This window comes from Condylostylus longicornis, unplaced genomic scaffold, assembly GCF_029603195.1.
Source record: "Condylostylus longicornis isolate FDR11 unplaced genomic scaffold, ASM2960319v2 ptg000038l, whole genome shotgun sequence".
Taxonomy (NCBI): Eukaryota; Metazoa; Arthropoda; class Insecta; order Diptera; family Dolichopodidae; genus Condylostylus; species Condylostylus longicornis.
The window spans coordinates 16,678,486-16,705,963 of NW_026578007.1; the positions used below are offsets into that span (position 1 = coordinate 16,678,486).

General features: G+C 25.4%; 1 protein-coding gene across 1 annotated transcript in view; it reads right to left on the reverse strand.

Annotated features, from left to right (window-relative positions):
- LOC129608954 (GATA zinc finger domain-containing protein 14) overlaps positions 1-27,478 on the reverse strand; it is a 106,014-nt gene that overhangs the window by 38,813 nt on the left and 39,723 nt on the right. The window contains exons 3-6 of the mRNA XM_055520761.1: positions 23,147-23,232; positions 20,040-20,184; positions 11,629-11,909; positions 11,361-11,513 (exon numbers count right to left, since the gene is read on the reverse strand). Of these exons, the coding sequence (XP_055376736.1) occupies positions 11,361-11,513; positions 11,629-11,909; positions 20,040-20,184; positions 23,147-23,232 (665 nt within the window). The remainder of the gene's footprint in view (positions 1-11,360; positions 11,514-11,628; positions 11,910-20,039; positions 20,185-23,146; positions 23,233-27,478) is intronic.

Genomic DNA, 27,478 nt, shown 5'->3' on the forward strand with positions numbered 1-27,478 from the left:
TCAATTTGGAGCATGTCTTGAAAATCTAACTAGTTAACACCTCGTCTTAAAATATAAAATCTTTGTATAAACTGTTCTTGTAAAATATTTTTGGAAGTAAATTTTTTGAAATCTGTGGTGCGACTCTTTCCACTTAAGAGAATTTCAAAAGGTAATTCAATTACAAAAAGGCTTCATTGTGCAACGGATCTGACAAAGTTGTTACATTATTGTAAAAATGAGCACATAAAGTAATCTCTAAAATGAGTTTATGAGTTTTGTGTTTGTTATTTTATTTATGTACTATAGTCCATATGACTTTCTTACTTGTTCATAATGATACTAAATGAGAATTAATTAAAATTTTTAAATCGAAAGCAAACTGAAATCGAGTGTGAGTCATTACAACTACTGTAATGAAAAGTCAAATTTGATAGTGAACTCGAACTCGTATAGAAAATAATAATTCGATACTTGTGAAAATTAAATCTTGGAGACGTATTATTAATTACATATAGAGAATGGTTTGTGAGTCAGTTTTTCTCTAAGTTCTGCCGTAAAAAGTATATAGATCTCCGTAAAAAGTTGTGGCAAAGTAAATTGGTTCGGAATTTGCTCTCCTATCATAGAGTATATAAGTATTTGATTATCAAATAAACAAAGAATATTGTAAGTTTGCTCGACATTTTTATTTTAGCTGTCATCATTTACTTTTCAATTAAGACTCCATACAAATTGACCACGAGTCAGTTTCGAGCGTTCATGTACTTGAGTGCATTCAGGAAGCCCGGTCGCGAAAGATGAAGCGAATTTTTCTAACCGTTCGGCAAATTGTAAAAGGATTTTTCTTAAAAGAATAAAAGTAGAAAGCCTTTCATATTTTTTTATCTCTACAGATATGTTCACATGCCCAATAGGACTCGAAAACTTGCTTTTGAATGTTGTCAATTTTAAAATCAGGATCATTAATACAGTCACCACGACCAAAGTCAATTGCGGTTTTCAAAACTGTATTTACTTCGGTTTCCAAAGTAAGATCTGTTGATGCTTGTTTATTTACTATAGGACCAGTTTCGCTAATTTCAATGCTTTAAAACACTTTGAATCCGTTATGTTAGTTTCAAATATATTGCAATACCTCTAACATCCGCCACAATCATCTCAGCTCTCCTAGCAAGTTCCAAAATTTTTAACGTACATTTATTAAGCGTGAATAAAGTTTATATTGGATAATTTTTGCATTATTTAACAATTTCCAACATCAGCACATTTAAAAACAACAATAAATAACTGTCTTTGTAAAAAATACTTCCTTCGAAATAACAAAAATATAATAAATATTTGAAAATCGAAGAAATTTGATCTCACGGAAATGAGTAATAAAAAGTATAACAAAATATTGTTATTCCCAGATGTACCAATCTTATTTATTGAAAACCCTTGCATATTATAATAATTTGAATTTTCTAACAAAATGTGTTTTACTAATGTATAATAAAAGTGTTGCTTTGTAATACAATAATTAGAATAAAAACTCTTGTCAAACACAAAAATTTGTTCTTCCTAATAACATTTGTTTTACAAGGGCATAATAAAACAACACTTTGTTTAATAATACAATTAGACCACAAAGGCAAAACAATCTACCATCAGGTAGCTAGCCACGTGTCATTTTAACATGGGAACTCCGTCAATTGAAAAAAACATTTGTCGCAGGTAAATCACGAAATGACCTACAAGATTATTTTTTAAATAAAAAAATTCAAATCTTAAACGTGGGATATTTGGGTAATTAGAGCATTAATAATGCAGGTAAATTCTGCAGATCTTTTATATTTTGGGTTAAAAAATACAACTATCTTACTTGTCGCTTAATGTAAATCATGAATATAAAGTACCTACACTATATATCACATAAAATAATATGTTAAGCGTTATAAAATATTTTTTATTATAAAAAACTAAAAAATATTCCATACTGATCATGTATTATTTCGAACACTAAACGCTTAACTTCGATGTATTGTTCTTATTTGCACGCGTTATAAAAACCTAACTCGACATAAGAAGCCTTTTGGAATATAATTGCATTTGCAATAATCGCCTAACTCGAGATGAGTTTAAAAAACCACCAATTATTATTTTACACAAATCGCTTATGTCGAGTTAGTATTTAAAAAAATTCAAAATTAATTTTGCAACAAAAGCCTAACTCGAGATAAGCGGTTGTAAAAATTCATACAAATAAAAAAAAATGTCACTAATTTTGATTTGCAACAACAGCCTATCTCGAAATAAGTGGTTTGTCAAAAACATAAAAAAGATGTTTTCTGATCTTAACTCGATTTAGGCGATTAGTGCAAGTGCACATTGTTGCCATTTCGAGTTAGGTCATGTGTGAATTCGACAATAACTCCGGCTACAACAGTCGTAGAACCACCAAATTTTGTGAGCATATGAAACTCAAAGCGGAGAATTCGCTGGTAAACATATCTCATTTTTGTCTTAACTCGAGTTAGGCGGTTTGTGTTTGAGGCCACTGAATTTAAATTTTGTCTGTCGTCCCTTTAATTTTTAAAGAAATATTTTTGATATTTTTTTTAGTTTAACATTGTCACTCTGTCACCCGGGTCAGGAATGTTATATTAATTGTATCTTAAATAAGTTCAACTACAAGTTCTTGTTAACCTCAAACCATAACTTTAAAAGCGTTAAGAATCTAATTTCGACTACCTGATATTCTTTACAATATATAGAAAAAATAAATTTTATATCTTAAAAATAATAATTTTTTGTATGTAAGAATAAAAATATATTTTGATATTAGAATTTACGAACCATAACTGTATATGAGTGCAGTAAAATTTACCATTTGTATATAGGGATGATTGTGACAGTAAAATTTTTATCATTCAAGAGTATTTTTCTTTATACAAAAAAAAATTTTTTTTGCTTGTTATTATGGTCAATCTAAAGTACTGAAACAAATTTTTATATTCATTTTTGTTTATATGTATGTATCTAAATACCATGATTTAAGTGTCTCATCTCAAAAAAAATTCAAATAGAAATAAAATCTAAATTAATTTGAAAGATAAATTTGATGAGTTTTAAGCCTACATTTGAAATTTAAAAAAAAAATTTTTGAACCTGAGAAATTGTATTTTTAGAGTTAACACAGGTTAATTTACAACAGAGGTGACGTTGATTAATGTTACCGAAAATTTAATATTGGATAGCCTACGGTCCGGCCAACAATATCCCCGTTCCAAGTATAAAACTGGAGATATTCATGGAGGGAATAATACAACAGCTCCCGAATGCTCAGAAATCCGTGCCGAAGACAATAGCAACGACGAACAGCCAGTACTGAAGGCGGTCTCATTACCATTATCGCATAAATCTGATATTACACTCTTTCTTGTAGCATTATATTGAAATTTAAAATTTTAGTATGTAAGTTTTGGATAAGGGAAAAACAGTAGAACTGATGGTTTAATATGGTGATTACAAGAACACTGTTGTTGTTGAACAAATTTTAATTTAAAAATAAATAAATTCGACTATAAAACCAATCGTTCGATCCGAAATTAAGAAAACTATCTTTATTTTTAAATTATTCCCATATTAATGATTATAATAAATTTTGATTAATATAACAAAAAATAGTAAATTTATTGCATAACTTCAGGATGACAGAAAGAATAAATGAAAAAACAGACAAAATATAATTATATTTTTCGACGTTAAGAAATTTAACGTTATTAATTGAATTTAGGAGTAGCTTGCAGAAAATACAGGAAAGAAAATACATCGGAACAACAAGATGCGAAAAACTGAAATGTTTCCGATTTCGTTAGCTTACAACAAGAGGTGGGGGGAGGGTGGAGGTGAAAAAGGGAGGAATAAGTAACATGTCTATTAAAATTTAGGAAAACAATATTTATAAATCCTGTGGCCATGCGGTCAGCAGTTTTCTTTTTTTTTTTTGAATTTTTTGCTAAATTTATGAAAAATTTTAATTTTTCTATCTTGGATGAATAATATACTCGTAAGCTTAAAAATTATTACTCCTAAAAATTTAAATCGAATGACCTAATAAAACTTTTATATTTAAATCTTAATAAAAGAAAAAAAAGAGTAAAAATCTGCTATTATCTAAAAGCCTAATAAATATTGAGATTGTCCTTTTTATGTTTTTCCAATGAAACGAAAATTTTATTATTATTATGCTTATATTTTTAGATTTTATTTTTGTTGTTTTCTTGTACAAAAATATCCTTATTGATCCTATTGGATTTCTCATCATTTTATTTATTTAAAAATTGTTATACGCACATACGCATATTTAATAGAATAGGATAAGTTGAGTGTATAAGAATATTAATATGTATTATATTATAATTTACATAGTATAGGTACATATAGTTTTCCTCATTATTACAAATACTCGTATTATATGGGTCTATACTCTCTATATGATTGTAATGCTATCCTTATAACATGTTATAAAAGCAATATTATAGTAAATGAGCTTTATTATATAACTATAATAGTTGAATGGTATATAGGCCATTATAAATTTTTATTAATTTTAAGAGTATAAAATTCAATTTCTTTTATACAAATTCGCACGTGCGTATTTATTTTAATACACAAGATTTTATATTACACTTTTTTAATATTATAAGAGAGTGTTATGTGTGTGTTTATTTTTATAAATATAAGCACTTGGATATTATAAGATTTGTATAATATTAGTGTATAATACAATATATTTAATAAAAAATTATAATATAAATTTAATGTAATAAGAATTTAATCTTAAATAGCTAATATGAATTTATAATTTTTTAAGGGTATTGAAATGGATGGATTAAAATTTATATTTGAAATTGGTAGTTTTATACAAATAATTGTTAGCTGGGAAGAAGTGTCCTTTTCTGTATTATTATATAAGAGCAATAGAAATACAATCTTTCAAATAATTTTTCAGAAGCGCTTATGAATATAGAAAATTAGATTCACGCAATTAGTTATGAAAATTTAAAAGCTGTTATTTCAAGAAATTCAACTCCACTGAAGATTTCCTTAATTCTCATTTCAGGAAACGAACTGAATTCACTTGAAAACTGTTGAAATAAATCATATTGAGGCAATGCAGTGGCGTTTTATTCGTTTTTCTCTTCGTGGTATGGCATGGTCGAATATTTATGAGAGTAGGTTTTAGCTTTTGGACTTAAAATCAGTTCGTTGTCGTAGAGTTATTGCCGATATAAAAATTGATGATTTCATTTATCAACTAATTGTGGGTAATGTGGTTGCCCATGTGGGTAATGTGGTTTTATTGGTTCAAATTTCTTACAGGTAGAATTCCAATAAATTTAGGTTGGTTGAGCTTTCAACTATACCTCGTGTCGTAGTACGGAATATGGAATGCATTAGCCTATGATGCGTATGTTTCGAGATATTAACTTGTATTAGTTGGTTTTTTGTACAAACATAAGTAAGAGGGTGCTCCATGCTTCGGTAGTATTGATTTTATTAAATTTTTTTTTTTTTTTATTTACGTGACGTTTTCTATTAGCTTGCATTTTGTAATTGTATACGTTTGGCTTCAACTGTTTAAATTTACATATTAATATTAAATTTTAATGCTACTAATACTATTTCTCCCCCTCTCTATTCCTTTCACTCACCTTTCTATCTATAAATGATGACGATTTTAGTTATAGATACTGAAAACCACGTCTGATCCAAATCGTCTGATGTACGTTAAATAAAATTATTTAAAGACATCATATTCTTCTATATGCATGAACAGAAACCTACACTTCCAGGAACGAACGGAAATTTTCAAATTTTTCAATCCATCTCAAATTAATTTTTTATTAATTTTTTTTTTGTTTTCAAAGTAATTCCATTTTGAATAGGAAAATTTCCAGTTATTTGAAATCATAAAACATATTTTGAAAAATTAATTGGATATAACAATTTATTTATATAAGAATTTGTACATACAATACGTGTGTACATAAAATTATGTATTTTAAAGGCAACTGTGTATATTTATAAAAAATATTTGGAATATTTTAAACAAAATATAAGAAAATCCTTACAAAGAATTTCTTTTGTATTTTTCTTTTTCTATTTTATTAAGGAAAATTTGTCATTAAAAAGTAATTGTGTTTATTTCTTAGTTACTATGTATATGAAAAAGTAACATAATGTTATATAGTTGAAGTAAGACGAGTATATAAAAATATATGTAAGACGTGCTCTTTATTATAAGTAAAATATGTTAGAGCCCCTCCCTGCTATCCACCCCAATATAAAAAGCATGTATATCATATTAAGGATTATAAGAGTAACAAGAAAAAAAAAAATAATGAAAACAAATGTTTTAAATTGATGATACATTTGAATTCGATGGTATTGATGAAACAATGTAACAGAATAATTAAGGGCATTTCATTCTACTAGCTTCCTTCTCGAATTATGATGCCTCAAACTTGTTTTTTCTGAAAAGTGCCAAATTAAGCTTGGACTTTATAATGGCAGGTGGTTACAACTATTTGATTATATTTTTAACAGAGATCTTAAGGCCGAACTCCTAATTATAGTTTTAATATTAAATTTGTTGTATAACAGTTTGAAGAGTTTGCCTGTTAACCTGATTGTTTTATGTTAATTTTTTATTTATTCTCTATTACCTTTCTATTGGTACAACATCTAGTCTCGAATTCTCTGTATACACACATATAAACGTAAAATAAATTTATAGAAATGAAAAATAAATATTGGGGCCTTCATTGTAGTAATATTATAAAAAAAAATTCATGCAAATTATAATATACACAAATCTTTGTATCAAAGATTAATAATTGGAAAATTTTTAAAGAAAATATTTTACAAAAAATTTTATATTTTCAAATTTGTGTGAGTGATGTAGGAAGGTCGGTGAGGGGAGGGGGGCGAGGTAATATTAAAGGTAATTGAATAAAATATATTTTAATAAATTTTAGGATTTACAAAATTGTATTTTAAGTATTTTAAGCAAAAGAGTCTGTCTACATATAAATACATGTATAGCTTTATGCAAAAATTTAGTCATTCAGGATATGAAAAAGGCAAAATCCTTATTTACTTTTATATTTATAAGATATAAATTTTGTTTATCTGAAATCAAAATCACTTAAATATTTTCAATATATTTTTTTATATTTAATTATTATTACTTATTTTTATACAAAAAGCCTAGCTATATGTTAAAATTATAATTTGAAATTAATATTCAATTGGATATTTTTTATATAAATAATAATTTAATAAAAATGAAAGGATAAACAAAAAAGGATCTTGACAAACAAAGTATTTATGTACTTATATTTTCTGAATTCATATAGAATTTTTTTAAAGAAGAAAAGTAGATTTTAATCTATAATTTATTATTTGAAATTTTAAATAATTATCAAAAATTTGAATTTTATGTTATTAAAGTTTTGCATATACAATGTGCATTATAATTATTATAATTTAATATTGAATTTGCGGCAAGTTTTAGAATTATAATATAGAAGAAATTTATTTTTAGGATTTTACTAGACTTAAATTTTAAATTTCAATTAAAACATTTTGGATATTATTTTGTAGATTTCCATAATATAGCGATTAAACCTATTAGAAATTTTAATGAATATGAAAATGTGAAATGTTTTATTGTATTTGTGATACTTTATGTATTGCGTGAAAGATTTAAGCAAAATTTATCATCTACATTTGAAATTACAGTTAAACATTATTGTAAAAATGAAAATATTACAAAAATATTGAATATTTTGACAAATTTTACATGGTTATTGCTCTATTCATTGAGCGAATGAATTGTTCTATGTAAGAATTTAAAGTGAAAATTCACAAATTTTTAAAATAAAATTCAAATTTTTCTAAATTATTCCATTTACATAGGTTATTATAGGAAAGATATGTAAAAAAAAAATGAATTCCCCTAAAAGTATGCAATTTTTAAAATTTACATACGGTACGGTAAAATTTGCATTTACGTACGGTATTATAAGAAAATTATGTGAAAAAAATGAATTTCCCTAAAAGTATGCAATTTAAAAAATTAATTTGCATTAATTTTTTCCGTATTATTCAGCATGGTATAAGTTGAAAAACAATAAAATTTTACAGTGTTAAGTTCTAATTAGGGTTTTATCGAAATTCTAAGCATAATTGTTAAGATGACTTGGCTTCAATATTTTCAAATACAGTTCAATATTCAATAAAAATAATTTATTTATCAAATTTGAAACTTCAAATATAGCTTATCCTCCTTAATTACTGATTTTAGAATTCAAAAAGATGTTATTGAAGATGTCGTTTTGCTTAGATTAGATCACAATAATATTGACTGTCGCACTGCTATCTTATTATGAAGAGTATACGAAAGAAAGAATATTATTTTGTGCTATAATATTTAGGGAAAGTAACGGTACTTGTGCAAATCCGGACGGTAAGGGTATCTTTTATGTGATAAGGGTAAGGATAAGGTACTTCTTATGTGAACTTGGCATAGTAAGTTACAATAAATATTGCATAAATATAATTATTGCATTAATTCCAATTATGATTGCTGTATTACGAATAAATGGATTTTCTAGAGTTTTTCTATTGAATACAACTAATAGATTAAGGAGGAGATTGCAATGAGTATCTAGAATTTAGATTGCATAAAAGTAGAACAGTTTGAATATTATATCTGAAGATAATTTCATATATTAATTTACAATTCTTCATTTCTTAAAACGAAAATCCAATATTTTTATTTTAAGGCTATTAAATTTCAATAGTAATATTCTCTAATCATTTTTGGCAATAATCTATGTACACAATATTATTATTATTATTCAATATTATAATTTTTAATGTATGTACTCGTACTTAATATACTTATAATTTAATAATTTACATTAAATATGAATAGAAATTATATACAAAATGGACACTAAAAATAAATTACTGTAATATTATTATGGTATTTTATTTGAATAGAAATTATTTTTGGTTTTTTCCCACTGCATTCTATTAAAATTAGTATTTTCTATATTTTACAAAAATATAATATTATATTCTTAAATTATTATTATATTTTGATTATAATATTTTTTTAAAAACCATATGGAATTTATTTAAGAAATCAATATGATTATTATTACTATTGTATTAGTTAAGTTTTTGTTATTTCAAATCATAAAATCAAAATTTTTTAAAATTCAAAATAATATTTTTTTTTTTTGTATTTTTATAGAAAATTATCATTATTATAATAATGTAGAATGTAGAATAATATTGAGAAGATTTTTTAGTCATTATTGTTATTTTATTAGAGTAACCATGTTTTATATTTTATAATATGTAGGTATCTACTTAACAAAATTTAAGACAAGGTGATTCAAAATTAAATGCATATTAAAACTGTAACTATAAACTAGAGGAAAAAAGAAATTTTTTTTAGAATGTCAGTGATCAATGGAGAATTTTTTTTAAAGATTAAATGGAAATATAAGCTGTCTTATATTTCAATAAAATATTCACAATAATTCGCAAAATTCAGAAATTAATTATTCAGAAAAATCGAAATTGTCCACGAATTTTTTTTAAATTTTTCATTATATTTGAAAATTTTTTAATTTTGTCTTCATAATATACCCATGATTTAACATGATATCTACAAAGAGCCATGATTTCTACAACGACATTACATGTTGTTTGTATAATATTGCTAAATAATGCTGCTTTTGGAAAAATGTTTGGTCCCATTGTACATATTTTCAGCTTATTAATCTAATTTAATATATAAAATATAGAAAAATTTTTAAAATTTTCAAGCTTCATTCGAAAATTACTGGAAAAATTATTAAACATAGCATTGGATCTTAAGTCATAAAATTGAATATCTTCAAAACCTTAATGATTTATTTACCTTGATCCATAATTCTTTGAAAATTTTCAAATTTTCTACAAGTTTCCTGTACTAAGGCTTAAAATCTCCGAAATATTTTTTATTTCTACTCATTTCATTTAACATTTACGATCACATCCAATACACTCTGTATATCATACTTTTTACTAGATACACAGATATGTTTTCTCTGATTACTAGAGAAAACCAAAATTTTATTTTTTGTATAACAATAAAAAAAATTTCATTTTTTCTTCACTTTAAACATAATACAACCGCAACTCTTAATAAAAAATAATTTGGTTTTTATATTTAAAGAAAAAAAAATATTAAAGAAATCTTTTTGTTTTTTTTTATACAATTTTTTTAATGGAACAATAAAGATAAAGGACAAATATATATATATATATAAATATTGTTATATATATTTGTTATTTTTAATATTGTAAAACAAAATTCAATAGAAAAAATATTCTAAAGTTAATGCATATTTGATAATGTGGAAAATTATAGTAAAATTTTAATGATAAAAAAAAAAAATACTTAAATCGAATTTTGTGGAAAATCTGTATAGAATATGTAGCATATGTACATAAAATAAACAAAAATATTCTGTGGTTAAAAGAAATAATCTGGTATATATTCATGAGCCAATTATATAATTAGAATATTAAATTGCAATTTTCATGCAAACTAAATATGGTTGCAATTATTCTAATATATGGAAAAAATTTTTATTAGCCTTGGGTCAATTTCATAAATTAAATGTGTATTTTATTTTTAAAATGGCATATAATATAGATATAAAATGCAGAATATTGAATCAAAGGGTTAAAACAGCTATGATAAATTGCAAATTTGCACATTGATGTACACGATTCAGTGTGGAATCGTTACTCTGCCTTAGAGTATCACTTCTCGACACCCAATTCTATTGATCAGTTCGAGTAAATTATTAGATATGGAAATTATCAAAATTATTCAACTCATATACAATGTTACTCATATTTGGTTTAAAAAATTTTCTTCATAAAATAAAATTGCTATAATAGTTTGTAAAATTCGGTAAGGAATAACAACAGTAAGAAATACCTTCCAAATACTTGTAAATAATGTGGAACAAAATAATATAAAACAAATTGAAATATTTGAGAATGTAAATTGTAAAAGTCCAATTTCAAAGATAATTTTAAGCTACGCAGAAATCTTATGTGAAGAAAATTTGATATTTTAATTACGATTCATTTTTTAAGGGGTTATTACCACGATTTCGAATTGCTTGCCGTTGCGAACTTAAGCTATTAGATATGAGTCGTTAATTTTCAAATTAATTTTCAATCGATTTATTTTCAATTAAAAATTAATTGAATAATATTAATTTTAAATTGATTTAGAATTAAAAAATTTCACTTACTTGAATTGTTGTAGAAACAGAAGGCACACAACATTTATTTATTTGATGACATCTCCCACATATTTTGGGACGATATAATTTTCTTGATACACATGAACCAAAACGTATTCTAGCTGGACCTAATCTTTGTAAGCTACGACATTCATGTCCTTTCTATAAATAAAACAAAAAAATTAAATTTAATCAAAAAACCAACATTTAATTTAAACATTAATAATAATATTTGGCAATTAATTCGGCAAAAAAAAAAAACAAAATATTTATTTACCCTAATTCTATGTTCAGGATGCTGTTGTAATAATTGTAATTGTTGATATTGTTTTTCCTGTTGTTTTATTTGCTTTTGCTGTTGTATTAATGATAAATTTCTATCAACTATTTTACTATTTAATTTATTGTCATCACATTTACGATTTTCACATAGCCTAATATTACTTAACTTGTGACATCCTGTTGTGGTATTTGTTATACGTGTTGATATACCAACACCACAATTTTCAGAACATGGCGTCCATGGACTTGATGATGTATTATGGCATGTGGCTTTTACTATATATAGAAAAAATAAATGAATATAAATAAATTAGTAAATACATAGATAGAGAGTTATATAGAAAGAAAGAGAGAGAGAGAGAGAGAGAGAGAGAGAGAGAGACTGAGGAAGAAAATATTTTAATAGTATTATAAATTTTGTTATTGTTTAAGGGAGCACATTAAAAATATAAAATATACCTACACTGAAAAAAAAAAATTTGGTGTACATAAGTATTTGTTTTTCATTCTATTTAATGTTTTCGAAATTATCTGTATTTAACCACCCTCATTATTATAAAAATAAGTAAGAAGATAACAAATTTTTTTTGCAAAAATTAGAAATTTTTTTTTGTATGATCGTATTTATTTTAGGGTTTATTTTGACGAGTAGAATATTATAGAATTTTTATGGTTCGTATATGAAGTATTTGCGACCACATTTTATAGTAACACTGGAGTTGATTACGTTGACAATATAAATAGCGTTTTAGTGTTCCGCAAAAAATTCTACTATATATAGAGCACTTCACTAGAAGGCTAATCAATAGTGTTATAGTTGTAATTTGTGCGAAACTTGTTATCTGGCGACTGTAGAATTAGACTTTTACAGACAGAAAACTAAAAATTTAGCATGAAATTTAGTAGCAGGTAAATTGCCTCTAGTAAATTGCCAGAGTCGCAAACCTGCTTTTATTACTATTTGTCTTTGAAAGTAATTTACACTCGGCTATAAATATTTTAAATTCGGGAAGTCAAAATCATATTTTTGAATTGTGTTGTTATTCTTTCCAACGTGATATATGTTATAAACGAAAACCAAACATAGTAATTAAATTTTAATCAAATCACAAAAATTCTAACAAAAGAGGTCAATAAAATTTTTATTTATAATGATAACAAAATAATAAATAAAATTTTTATTATCATGTCCTTTTTGATTTTGTGGGTTTCTATTGAATATACCATAGAAAATAGTTTTAGTATACTTGCATGTACACCATATTATATGGTGTTTTTCGGTATTAAAAACTTTATTGAAAGCAATTTTACAAAAAAAATTTTCTGCATATTAAATTTAACAAAATAAAAATGGGAGTTTTGTGATATTTTTCGGTTATACTTTTGCAAAATTTGTTCACAAAATTTTCCTCTTTTATTCTTTTTAATTATTATTATTGTTATGTGAACACATTGTACGACTTCTCTTTTATTAGTCTACATAAGTATTTATACACAAGTATAATATGAGTATGTTACATGCTTACCGGTACGTGACACCGGTCCGGATTTAAATTCTGTAAACGGATATTGTATTTCATTTTGTTTTTAAATTTTTGCGGTGAAATCCTGAATGGAAAACTACATTACAACTATATAACAATATGTAAGAGAGAGGCTCATCAGGACTATATAACAATAACAGACATTGTTTTTTGTTTCTTATACAAGTTTTTATACATTTTTTTTTATTATGGAGCAGATAAACAAACATGACTACAGCACTATAGATTTATAAGGACTTAATTGTTTGGTTTTGTTACTTTTATTTAATAAAATTAAAATAAAAATTTTCTAAAATTTTTTAGACAAAAACTCAATACAAAAATAGACAAAAAGAGTCGAAAAAATAGAAAAAAAAATTAAATTTATAAATAAATTTTTTTTGATATCAAAATAGTTGAAGATCAACCAGAAATGAAAAAAAAATTAAAAATCTGTGATAAATTTATTAGAATCCTTTTGGATTTACTTTGAAAACACACTTGGTTTATTTGTTGAATTTTTTTCATTTTATTTTTGATGTGGTTCTATTAATAGAATAGAAAAAAAAATTAAGAGTCCTTAAAATAGGATTGTCAAATTTTTTGTGGTTTCAGTTTTTGTTTTCTTTTTTATTTTTGTTGTACATTTAGAATACATTTAGTGTGGATTTTAAAAATTTCAATAATAAACAGAAAAGGAGCAAACAATAAATTGGTAATCCTTAGAGATCTTTTTGTTTTAAGCTTTTAAAAAGCCACTTATTTTCTATTTTATTAAAATTTGCAACAAATTTTTTTATTTTAATAAAATTTTAGAATTTTTTTTTAAATTTGTTTTAAATAATTAAGTGATTGATGCTTAGATTTAGAAATATTGAAATTGTATAAAAATATTAGGCAGTTATGACAACATTTTGTTGGTTTTGTTGCCGAAAATGTGGCTTAACTCTAAGGATGGTCAAATCTTTGAATAAATTGTATGAAACTTTTAAATTTTTTTTTTTTTTGGAAAATTTAATGCTCTAGAATGCATAAGCATTTTCTATCATTTTTTATAAATTTTATAAGATGTTTTTAATTGATTGAAATTGAATTCATGAATGGTATAGCTTTCAAATTCATGATAATTCATATTTTGACGGCTATTCGACATTTATATAGTTCAATAAGGCAATAATGTGCAACCGGACGTATAATTATAAGTTTATATATCTATATTAGAAGCCTGGATCCGTATATCTCTGTGTTTTAAGTTAAAATACATACAACAGAGATATGCCTGAGAGCAAATTTAGAAAGGGAATAAAAATTGCATCATTTATGTGCTCTCAGATAGCAGAGCACGATTGTTTAGATTCCAATCTGGAGACTCTTTCGTTTGAGCCTTTCCATTCTGTAAACTGTCAAAGTCCGTCATTAGGGGCAAACTTGGTGCTCTGCTTGAGGGCAAATCAAATCTTTGCTGGCAGGCTATTGAGGGATGTCATCATACGGAATTTTTTTTTTCCATCTTGCTTGAGAAAGTTTTCAACAGAGCTGCTTAGGGAGAACCGGATGGAATCGGATTTGAGTTGTTAGTGGTTTCTTCACTGGACATTGTTCGCATTGTTGAAATATCACTTACACAAACTGGACAAATTGCACTACCTTTTGTGTAGATTCTTACAGGATGACGTCGAGACGGCCATACATATTCTTTTTGGCTGTCCAGCACTGGCTTTCAAGACGTGCAGATGGTTTTATGGGAGCTTTTCCAGTGTTGGGGAGTTCACATTTAACTCCCTGAGGATATATCCAAGTATTTATTTGAAACCAGGATAGTTTAAGTGGGATATAGGAGGGCTACGGTGCTTTGCTGCGGTGTTCGAACAGGTGGAATTCGTTTGCCTATATCACTCTTCAATAATCTACAATTTACAAGGTAACAATTTAGTAAAATAATTTAATGAGAACGTAATTTTACACTGTATGTTCATATGACTGAAGTAAGAATCCTCAAAATTCAGTGTTAAAAATATTTTAATATATTATGGGGAATAATTCATTATTTGAGGTCCCAGTGTTAGTCATAAAACCTCGATTTGGATTCATTTACTAAACTAGTTATTATAACAGTTAATCAAAACAACATTTATTCTTATATTTATTGAAATTTTCAATTTTTCAAACTAAATAATTTCTATATATTAATTAAATTTCAAATTAAAAAAATTAAATGGGTATTTATAAAAAAAAATATTTGGAAATCATCCAGTCTCTTAATTTAGAGTAATTATCGGATATGAAATCTGTTATATAAAATCAAAATAAAAAAAGAAAATTAAAAATAAGATCACAAAAATGAAACAGGAAGATAATAAATAATGATGAATTGCTTCTTGCTCTCTCTCTATAGTATGTTCCATTCAATTCAACTCTAAATAAAAACTCATTAAAATTTACTTTATCGTTTTTTTTTTGCTTTTGCAATTTTCTTGGTTTTTTTTCGCTTCTTTTCTATTTTTTGTTTTAAATCATGAGTGTTTTGTAATAAATATTTCTAGTCTTGAAGCCCATATTTTATTCTTATTTTTATATACAAATTTCTCTATATATAGCCACAATATGGCAAGTATACTGACAATATAAGTCCCAATATTATTATTGTACATTGAGATTTTTTTTCCTGTTTCTAAAGGAAAATACTTCAGTACACAACAGTAATTATCATTATTATTATTATATGAACATTAAGCTTATATGCAAGGCATTTTTATAACAGTATACAAGAAACACGATGAAATCACGAATAAAAAATAAACATCAGTTTTCATTTTGATTCTCTTTTTCCGGTTCACAAGAACAATATGGAAATAATAAAAAGAGAACAAAGCAAATGGAACATAGTGAACAAGAATAAAAAAAGAAAGAGAAAATAAGTAAACATAAAAATAAAAGAACAAAAAATAAAGAGAGCAAAATTGTCAGGAAAATTAAAATGGTTGTATTTGTCACAATAAGATGTCGCTTTATGATGTTGTCATTATTATTATTTTTTTTCTTAACATTATTGTTTTTGCTTTCTCTTATTGTTTAAACATATGGTAACTATTATTTTCTTAATAATTGTATTTTCTAATTTTTTTGAGTTAATTTTTTTTTGTTCTTTTCATTTTTGTGAATAAAAAATTCATCATCATTATATTTTTGCTTCTTTTATAATAATAATTGTGTACATGTTGTTTCCTTATAACCGGATTATTATAATGTATATATGTATGTACACATATTTAATCTGTCCAACCAATTGTAATTGGAATTCATTTTATATACGGCAAAAAGAGCAATAACCCATTCAATTATAATATTGTAGTAAATTTGCTTTTTCTGTTATCTGTTATGATAACAGAAGAATGTTAATATGAAATGAGGAATATCTGAATTTTAAGATTTCATTCAAGTTCGGACCTTATATTTTATGTCGAAACTTATAGTTTTGTGGAAGTTATCAGTTTTCAATTACAAAATTTTGTTTTTTTTTTGTATAATAGTTCATGAAATCTAATAGCCCATGATAACAGGTAATAAGATGGGTTCATAATTAATGGGAATTTTTTGAAGTACAGTAACATAAAAAGTCGCTCTTTTTAAAAATATCACATGATGATCATGTGATATGAGTCATCATTTGTCAAATCAGACAAACGCCATAATTTTAATTTTCCAATTGACAGTGGCAGCCCCTTTAAAAATGTTCAATATGTCAAAATTGCAGCTATAATTGTGTCATTTATGCTACTTTAAAAATCTGTTGTAGATGAAACTGAGTAAGTGTTGATTCTTTTTCTCGTTGGTTAACTAATGTAGAGAGCATTAAGCGCATTTTTCATTAAGTGTAGCAAAAAATCATTCAAGTCTAGAATATAGTTTACAAATATTATAGATGCCAATCCAATTGTACTAATTGATCATCTTTATGATTTCACGAATCTTTCAAATTGACTCTCCTCAAAACCAAGTTCTTTGACTTATTGCTCTGTGCTTCATAACCGGCGATATATTTTTATAAGGTAATTTTCGAGTGAGAAAAATTATTTGATAATGTGCATCTCGGTTTCTCTAAAATATATGGAAATTTTACTCACTTTGATGGGGAGACGTTCAGGCGATAATTAGAGAGAATGCAAAAATGAATTGAATCATATTGGAAAAATTAAATATTCACTAGAAAAATGGAGAATTCTGATTTAAAATGTATTTTATATTTTGTATACTCGTAAATGAGATTATGAAAGTATTTATCATAGTAAAAAAGGAGCCTATTGTTTTCGTTTCTCATAAAAAATTTGCAATTTTCCTGTATTCTTTGATATTTTCTTGCAATTTATTTTCCTGTAAAATTCAACTGCTTCCTACCCATGCTTTCTCAATAAATTTGATCTACAATTCATGGAAAACAAAAATTTTAAAATCTTCATAATTATGAAAATTTTTCATCATTTTTCATTTTGAAAATTTTTCCAATTCAAAATATTGCAAATAATTACAATGGTCTGGATTTCATTAGAATTTATGGTTTCAAAAATTGCATAATTTATTTCTATCTGCTTCTTTTTCTTTGTTTTTTATTGTTTCTTCAAATTAACTTATCATAAGCACAAGCTTTTCTCTATTTATTATGAAAGAAATTCATTATTCAGTTCATTGATTTAAAAACAAAAAACAAAAATAATTTTCTTCCGGTTCCTTTTAACTTATGATAAATATGATTTTAAGTAGAAAATCATAAAAAAATTAAAGAAGGCGACTATTGAAACATTGTTATATAATCCACAATAAATACTATGTGCAATCACACTGCAACTAATGGTATAAGTGAGTTTTTTTTTTAATGAAGAAAAATTTATTTTTAAAACAACAGTGAGCAGACGTTGAAATAAAATTTTAACTTTTATTTTAAAAATTTCAGTAGTGAATGGAATTTATCGCGACCGTATGAGAAATAAATACCATGTCTATAGAGAAAAATGTTAGGTAAGTGAACTGTAAAATTTGATGAAAACAGTCAAGAAAGAAAGGTGGTCAAAATGTTATGGGCTGAAAGAGAATTTATTGTGAATTTATTAATTATAAGTGTTATTCTCAAAGTGTTGATGCGTATGTATACATTTGCATTCATTGTTGTCGATTGTAGTATATGCTGAATTCAATTGATTACAATTTTTGGTAATTTTACTGAAAATAATTAGGGGTTTTATTAAATGTGATTGGATCTAAGGCCCTTATGAAGTAATGTGAAAATTCCAATAATAGGATTTTTAAAAACTTACAATTAACAATTATACAATTAAAAATTTTTGTATTAAAGTGTTTAGAACCTATAATCTTTCACCATATTATTCAGTTGTGCTATTGTTGGTTGTTTAACGTAGACAGTGTACCACGTCAAACGTATCCCAATTAGCACAAATGTACCGTTTTGCTACTACTACCCCGTGATAAATCCTATCTAAACCACTCAATTTTCTTGAGCAATCTATCTAATTCCCTAATGCTAGTCTTTAATATCTCGCCAAGCCTCGTCGCACTTGCTATATTCCACATGACCATTCTGGCCCTGCTCAGAGCCCGACAATAACAGAGATAGCGAGAAATAGTCTCCTTCTTATCTTTTCGCGGCATCTGCAGTTCGTCATATTTAAGGGTAATCATAACCTAAACGCATGTTCCCACAAGCCTATACAAGTTTTATTTTGGCCACATTTTACTTCCTTTTCCGAATGTGGACTGTACTTTTCACCTGCGGTTGAAAGTACCTGTTGTCTCATATATTAAGAGAATGTTTTCTACTAACTAAAACAAAGCCAAAGAGAAGTAGAAAAGATAAGAATAAAATATTATTTTATACAATTCCAAGGGTTGCATTCCATTCAAGTGTCAGATGAAATAGAATTCCATTTGGGAATCTTGAAAAATTAAATATAATAAACAAAATACGTGTATTGTGTTAAATAGTACATTAAATATGTATGACTTGTATATTATTTATAAAAAAAACTATCAAGAAATTTATATAAAAGCACATGACAGTTACAAGGGACAGCATTTTTTCTGTTGTTATTTTTTTTAATATCTCATTGAACAATTTTCAAAATTTTATTTGTCAGGATTGAGTTTATTAGTTTTCATATCTGAAAATTTATAAGATTACATAAAAGATTTTCAATAATTCATTGTTAAAATGAAGTTAATAAAGAATTATATGAAATTCATTATAAATCTAATTGGACATTGAAAGATAAAGGTATTAAGAAAGAGCGAAAACACTTTACAATAACCTAGTAAGTACCATCTATAATTCAATAAAAATTATCAAGTCCTCAAGAAATTTAGCAAGAAAAGAGAAATATTTAAGGTGAAAATTTCTAACTTTTACTTTATTTATCATTTTTAGAAAATTCGAAAATCTTAGAGTTCTTATTATAGAAAAATTGGTAAGTACTTTAGCAAGAACTCATTTTAAATCTATTAACAAGCAAAATGATCTTTGAAACATTCATGTCAGGACATACACTATGCAGTCTGCAAGTGCTCCCAACCAATGAGGAAGATAAGGATATATTTGAACCCGTTCTAGTTGGGCGATTTTGAGTTGTTTCCGAGAAAATCCGTGGTGAATTGCATTGATTTATGAAAGATACCCAGTGGTTTTAAGAGTTTTTATGTATTGAGAAGGGTTGACAATGGGCTTCGCCCCCTTTCTCACTATTACTACTACTATTAATACCTATAATATTTCGTCATTAAATTTAAATCCTATTATAATTTGTTAAATAAAATTTTCTGTTATATTATTTAAGATATATACCTACATACATACATAGAAAAAAAATCAAATTCTTACCGTCAGCTGTTGGTTTTTCACATAGCCACATTTTACAACAATGACCAGGCACTTCAACTAGTCTTGGTGATCTACATGATTCTGTATCCTCTGGAGCTGGTAATTGTTCCTTTGGACACAATGATGAACATGCATGTCTGCCATTCTGGTAAATAATATGAAAACAAAAAAAACAAAATTTAAATGGCAATTACGTAAAAAATTTTATAAACATTTCTTTTTTATTTCAATTAATTTATAAGGATTATAATGTAAAAAACTAAAAGAAAAAACAAAAATAAAAATTAAAAACAATTTATAAAATGAACACCAACTTTATTATGATTGTGTTTTGTGGTTGTCTGTTACATTTTATGTATAACTAGAGTGGTATTAAAACTAAGAGACCAAGAAAAAATTTAAGCAATTAAAAAATATTCTTTTCTATTTTTACTGATCGTATTGCATACAATAAGGGAGGTTATGTGATGGTATCAAATTTTGGATGTCAAATTTTCGGTGGAAACGAATTTCTCCAAAGTAAGGAAGCGTAAAGAAACTATTTTTTAGAGAGAAGTTTGTCTGTCGATCTGTGGGTTTGTCGGTCTGTCGGTTTGTCGGTTTGTCGGTTTGTCGGTCTGTCGGTCTATCGGTCTGTCGGTCCTTCTATCTGTCGGTCTGTCTGTCGGTCTTTGTGTACACCCATGTATTTCAGTTCGGCTGAACCAATTTCGATAAAATTGTAAATGTATGTTAATTTCGGCTCTAACACCGAAACTTTTAACGGATATATCAGATCTCGAGAACTGGACGTTTTTGCTGGCCGACATTTTCGCGCATATAAAGAGAAATAATCAACCAATCTGGACGATTGTTGTGGCACAAAGTAAAGCACTACAAAGAGCCAATTTTTCTAGTTATATTGATTAAAAGCTTACTAACTTTCTGTAAATTGGAAAGAAGTGTTCAAAACGCATTTTCATAATCTTCTGTAAGACTAGACAATATACGTTGGGGTCGGTTATGTGTTGATCATATCAGATTTTCTTTTTTTGTAGAAATGTTTTCTAATATGGGTTTTATGGAATGTAGAATTTTATTTTGTATATAAAAAAATAAAAAAAAACATTCAAAATTCCAGAAAAAAATAAATTTATTTTACTTAAAAATCTTTTTAATAAACTTTTTAAAAATTTTATTACAGCTATGCATTTTTATTTTTTAAGAATTTTATATTTTAAAATTAATTTCTTTACAGTTTGTTGGGTGAGCTTTAAGTAATTTAGGTGAAATTCTTTAGAAATTGTGTAAAATTTTTAGATTTGGGTACTAGCAATTTTAAAAGCAAATTCGAATAATTGAAAGCATTAGTACTCGTAGTATACCCTTGGAAAGTGAATTTTTTGAATTTTTAAATAAAAGAAAAGAAAATTTTTTGCTTAATATAGAAAGCATGATAATATTTTTTGAATGAAAACCCACCCTCTATTTATTATTTTTGGTTCTGTTGCTCATTTCAAAGTTTTCTTCATCCATAACGATTACTTTCAGAGCGAATTTTGGTAAATATTATATTTCAATTCAGTAATTTCAAATAAGAAATTCATGACTTGCACGAGAAGCTTTAATACTATAGGTAAAGCATAGGTAACTTTTAGATATTTTTAAATTTGATTAAACATATTTAATTCATTACTTAACTTAAATAATACACTTAAATATTCTACTATCATAGAACTGTTATTGTATTGTCATATCACATTCATTAATTTCATTAATACCGTTTTCTGGAATAACAATTTTATTGCAATTAATAAGCATCTTGTCATTTTGTAATAAAAAAAATTTAGTTCGAGCTTTTGCATACCAACAATTTTCTTTAACAAAGTTTAATGTACTCTCTACATTCATATTATACCTAGACCAATTTTGTATATACTAAACAGTATTACTTGTACACATTTATGGAAATTCCATTTGCCCATGTTAAGGTACATACATATATGAACAATATTATGCTAACAAACTCTCTTGAATGTATTGTAAATGTGTGTATAAAATAAACTTCTACTTTTTATTTACACATGTAAATAAGTTAATATAAAAAAATACATTACAGGATTGCTGTTCATATATAATAACGTTATACATTGTACTGCATATGTAAATGTATAGATAAATGAAGAGAAAACACAGAACACATAGTATAAAGGGAGCAGAGCATAGTTAAAATTTCTCTTGATTTTTTTTTCTTATTGTATTTGCGTTAATGCCATTAAAAGTATCGTGTTATTTTTTAAATTAATGTTATACAATGTTAATATTTACTTCTCCTTTTAGTGATACATAATATGGTGTAGACTGAGGTAGCCGTCTGAAAATATAATTTTAAATAAGTCGGTTGCCTCAAACTGCTAAAAAAGCAAATTTTTCAAAAAAATCCGGAAAGTTTCTAGGTATTTTGCGTGATTTCTTTAATTTTAAAGGCAATGCCTATATTTTGCAGAATTCCAATTTATTGTGATATTTCTGAATATACTTCTTTTTTGAACATTTTAATGAACTTTACTAAAAAAATAAATATTTCAGACGTTCATGGCGCATTTCTTTCTTGTGCTGGTTAACTTGAGAACTTAAAAAAGCTGAATGTCATTTTCTGTCATATTTTTTTCAAGTCCCAATGCCTATTAAGCCAATGTCTAAATGTAGCCGGGTTCGGCTTGCGTTCCATTCTTTAATCAATATTGGAAGGTAAACCATATTTAAGGTTTTTAAGGGAAAACTTCTATTTAAATTTCTGGTTGAATTTAAATCAATAATTGAGAGTTATAAGAGTTTGTAATTTTAAAAGTAAAATTTTAATAGAAAATATTGTAAAATAATCGGCCTGATATACTAAAATATTTTACATTAATTAATAACGTAGTGGAATTAATGATAACGTATTGGAATTAATAAACACATATTAAAGTTTACCAATGTAAAATTTTATACATGCCTCACGCAGCACTGTTATATTAATTATATATTACATATATAATTGTTAAACTAATATATTAAGGGTATTACGTGCAAATTACGTACATGTGTGTAAATACAATTTATATAATAAAAGATAAATATCTTACCTCGCAGACACATTGTGTTTTACAATCCAATTTGAACGTTTCACCATGTGAGTACGTTGTATTACCAACTTTACAATAATTTGATTCTGAAAGATATAAAAAAGAAACAAAAAAAACTATCAGAAGAAAAAAATTTATAACATGAATGAAAGTCTCGGGTAAATATTGAATAAATGGAAGAGAAAAAAATCTTATACATATATGAAAAAAAATAATATAATGTAAGTTAAAATAATTAAAAATATTAAAAGAATAAAAAAATAAAATGAAATGAGAAAACAAAAACTGCAGTTAAAAAAATAAAATGGAGGGAAAAATTTTAATTTGGTTTCGATTTTTTGTTTTATTTTTTTTTTTTTTACTTTTTGTTTATATATCTACGTACATTTAATTTTATTAATATACGAAGCATTAAAATATAGTATTAATCAGGATTTTTTTAAATATTGTATTGCTACAAGTAGATTTTAGTTCAGAATATTCTTAATATAGCTTTTACATCCAGCCATTTACTTATTGGGCAAGTGAGAATTTTGTTTTTTAAATTTAGAACTCTGTTTGTTTTTAATTAAAAGAGTGCTTTGATTTGCATTTATAATTAATTATAATTGCAGTGTATAACAGTGTATAACAGTTTAAATTTTAAACTGTTATACAATGTTATTTTTATATAATTCATATGTAAACTTCAAATTTTTAATATGTCAAGAGTATAATTAAAGTATTCAAATATAAAATTGTGTGACAATTTAAGTATAAGATTGTAGTATACTGTGGGGTAATTAGCTGTCGCATAAACCATTCAAAACACAATACCGAATTGTTGAAAAACAAATATTCGAGAATCTTAATAGTACTTTGCATATCATCTCTGGCACCTTCTATTCTTATGGATGGTATTTCGGGCTTGATTACTCTATAATTTTTTTTTTACGTTCTCATGTGTTTAATAGTTTTCCAAGTGACAAAATAGAGTAAGGTTGTGAATGCCTCGCAGTCACTTAATTATAACCCACATTTCATTATTTTTATTTAGAAATATAAGCCAATTTTAGTCTGATCTTTCAATATAACGGTCAATATAGTTTCTGTACAATAAAAGAAATAATAGGTTTCCACTAAATTTTTGTTCATATTGTGTTTGCTCCCTTGTTTATATATAAAAGTTCTTAATCCAATTCATTATAATAATTGAGCTTAAAACATAATATTATAATTGTGACCTACACACAAACGTTGGATCACATGATTTTCTTAAATCTCTGTTATGGCCTTTAAAATTTTGTCGCAATATTAAATTACAATAAATAATAATAATTCTTATTGGATTGAAAACTCATCCTAGTGTTATGCAAATTTATTATAGTTACAATACGCTTTTTATTACAGACTTATCATGAAAATATATTGATAATGTGTGTAAAATGGTTTTGAACCACATTGTTTGCATTAAGGTAAAAATATTTTTTTGCTTTTTCATATTTTGTTTATTTTTTACTTTTCATTTTTTTTAAATAAATGTAATAACGAAATTGGGAAACCAATATATTCATGAAAATGGTCAAAAATATGCGGTAAAAATATATATTTGTATATATAGGTAAAAAATTATAAAATAAAAATAATGAAGGGATGGCTACTTCACATAATTAATGAAAAATATTAAACAATTTTAAAATTATACAGCGTGGTATTAAATTTAAGGTTTTATGAAAAGGAAATTTTTGAAATTTAAATTTGTTAATTGTTATAAAATTGAAAATTTTTACAATTAATTGTATTGTTGCCGTTTAGAATTATTATTTTCTCGAAATAATAATTCTATCTTATTCTATTGAAAATAATTGGGCGGATATTTTTGCCTTTATGATTTACTTATTATTAAAAATTGTAAATTAAGACTGCTATTTTTAATTTAATTATAAATATCGTCGATTCCTGTATGAAGGTAAATATAATAGACAATATTGTTTCGATTCTGACCGTAAAATTAATTACGGTCAGAGTCACATTAATATTGTGTGCGATAACATTGGTATATTAAAATTCAAACTATATTTATAAGTATTGCTGTTGAATATTTAAGGACAGCATTGATAATACTAGTTAGTAAGTTTCCTCCTAATATAAGTAAATTTTAATCAGATTCAATTGTCTATTTTAAATTAAATACGATAATATATAGATTTTTCAAATTGTAATAAGCAGAATTCTAAAATTGGTACCTTAACTACTGCTTTCTTAATTAAAATATTAAATAACGTAAAATTGAAATGAATATCTCGTAAATTTGATATTATAAATATTTTTGAAATCTATTCGTTTATATGAATTTCAGAACTAACCAATATTATTTTACTGGGATTTTACTGGGTAGATTTGATTAAGTTTTTCTAAAATGCAATGTATTCGAATTTATGTGATTTCAAAATTAATACACTTAATAATTTAATAATATGATGTGAAATAATGATATTGTTATAGGGTAAATATTAAATTTTTTTAAAAAATTTTTCATTTTGCCAATTAATGGCATTGACTCGACAATATTACTGTGCAGCTATTTTGTATAACATTTCAATATTGGTTGCAATAGCCTGAATTTCAATTCTCATATATTTAAATTTCTAAATTTTGTAATTTTATTGAAATTTAAAACTTTTTTTGCATAGTTTTTCCAATAAAATACTCATATCTTCTCAAATATTGTTGAAATTTCAACCTCTTGACCTTTTAATGTATTTTTTTTTGCACAACACTATTACTATATAGACAATGTTGAAATATAGCTTATAATATATGCAAAAGGCATATTAATTATTAAAAAAAAATCCTGTCTGGATTTTCAATAAAACATTTTAAAAATCTGATAATGATTAATATTATATTAAGAGTATTATCACGGATAATTAGATTTTCCATATTGTTTGTCCATTTTTTGGGTTTTTTAATTTTATGATTTTCGTATTTTTGCCTATCTATGTATTCTGTGTATAATTTTGGTCCTTTTTTTTTTGTTGCACTTCAAATAGTTGCACTGCAGCAGGACTTTTATAAAATCATTTTTAATATTTTACATAAAAAAATTTTAATTAATTCTTTTAACATTGTAAACGTTTTTCGTATTCATTTTTAATTTTAATATTTTCTATAATAAATTATTAATAACATAATTATTATATTGATAATAATAAAATTAATTTCTCATAGTTTTGCTTTCTGAATGGGAAAATTAATTTATTGTGTTGAAAAATGAAAATTAATGAAATTTAATTGGAAGTTTTATAGGAAAAATTTCGGACCTCATTTTTAATGATATGTGCATGAAAATATTTTAAGACTTTTAGAGTTTAACATAAATTTCAATATGAGCACTTTAAATTTAATAATTTGAATATGCATTTAAGCCGTAACTGATATCGAGCATTTTAGATAATCACGAAAGTTAGACAATTCTGGAACTATTTTTGACCACAAATTTAAAAATTCCTCGTCACCTTTGAAAATATTCTTACTAACACACAATTTATTTTTAAATTTCTTTTCACAAGTTTGCTACTCCATTTTGACCCCAGTAATTTATGTGTCACAATTACACATTTATGCCGAATAAATTAAAGGCCAAACATTTTTGGTAGTTAAAGAATACACAAATTTATTAATATAATAGTTATCGGACAAACAATATTGCAAAGAATTATTTTCCAACCCCAGATTTCAGTTAAGGGTTATAATAAAAAGGTTTGATTGAATTTTCGCTGCATAGTTAGGGAACACCTTCTAACATTATTTTCTTATTATTCCCTCTGACCACTAAATTATATCTGACCATTAAATTATAAACTGCAAGAAATATTAATAAAGTATCTAAATTGCTATACAAGTTTAAATCATTAAGTCTACCAAACAATATTAACATTTCAATCAGTTTTATTCAAATTCCATTTTTTTTTCAATAGTGGACAGAAACCCTCTGGCCCTTCTTACAACGACCAATAGCGCATTTTGTGATTCCCATTGCCATCTGTACATTACCAGTATATCTAGAATACTGATTAACTACAGTATTGCAGCTAGCCCAATAAGTGCTGCACCATTATATTCACACAATAAGTGCTCCACCGTTTCTTCCCCTTTTCCTTATTTTAAACAATATAAAACTTATTTAGAACTTTTAAAAAACTTATTTTTTTATGTAAAAACAAATACCGAGCTAATTCAGTTCTTCTTTAATAAAATAAAACAAAAACTCTAAATAAAGTCTATAATAATTATTGTGAATTTGAGAGGATCTTCACCTGAGTATGGTTACTTAAATGAAATTTTTCTGAA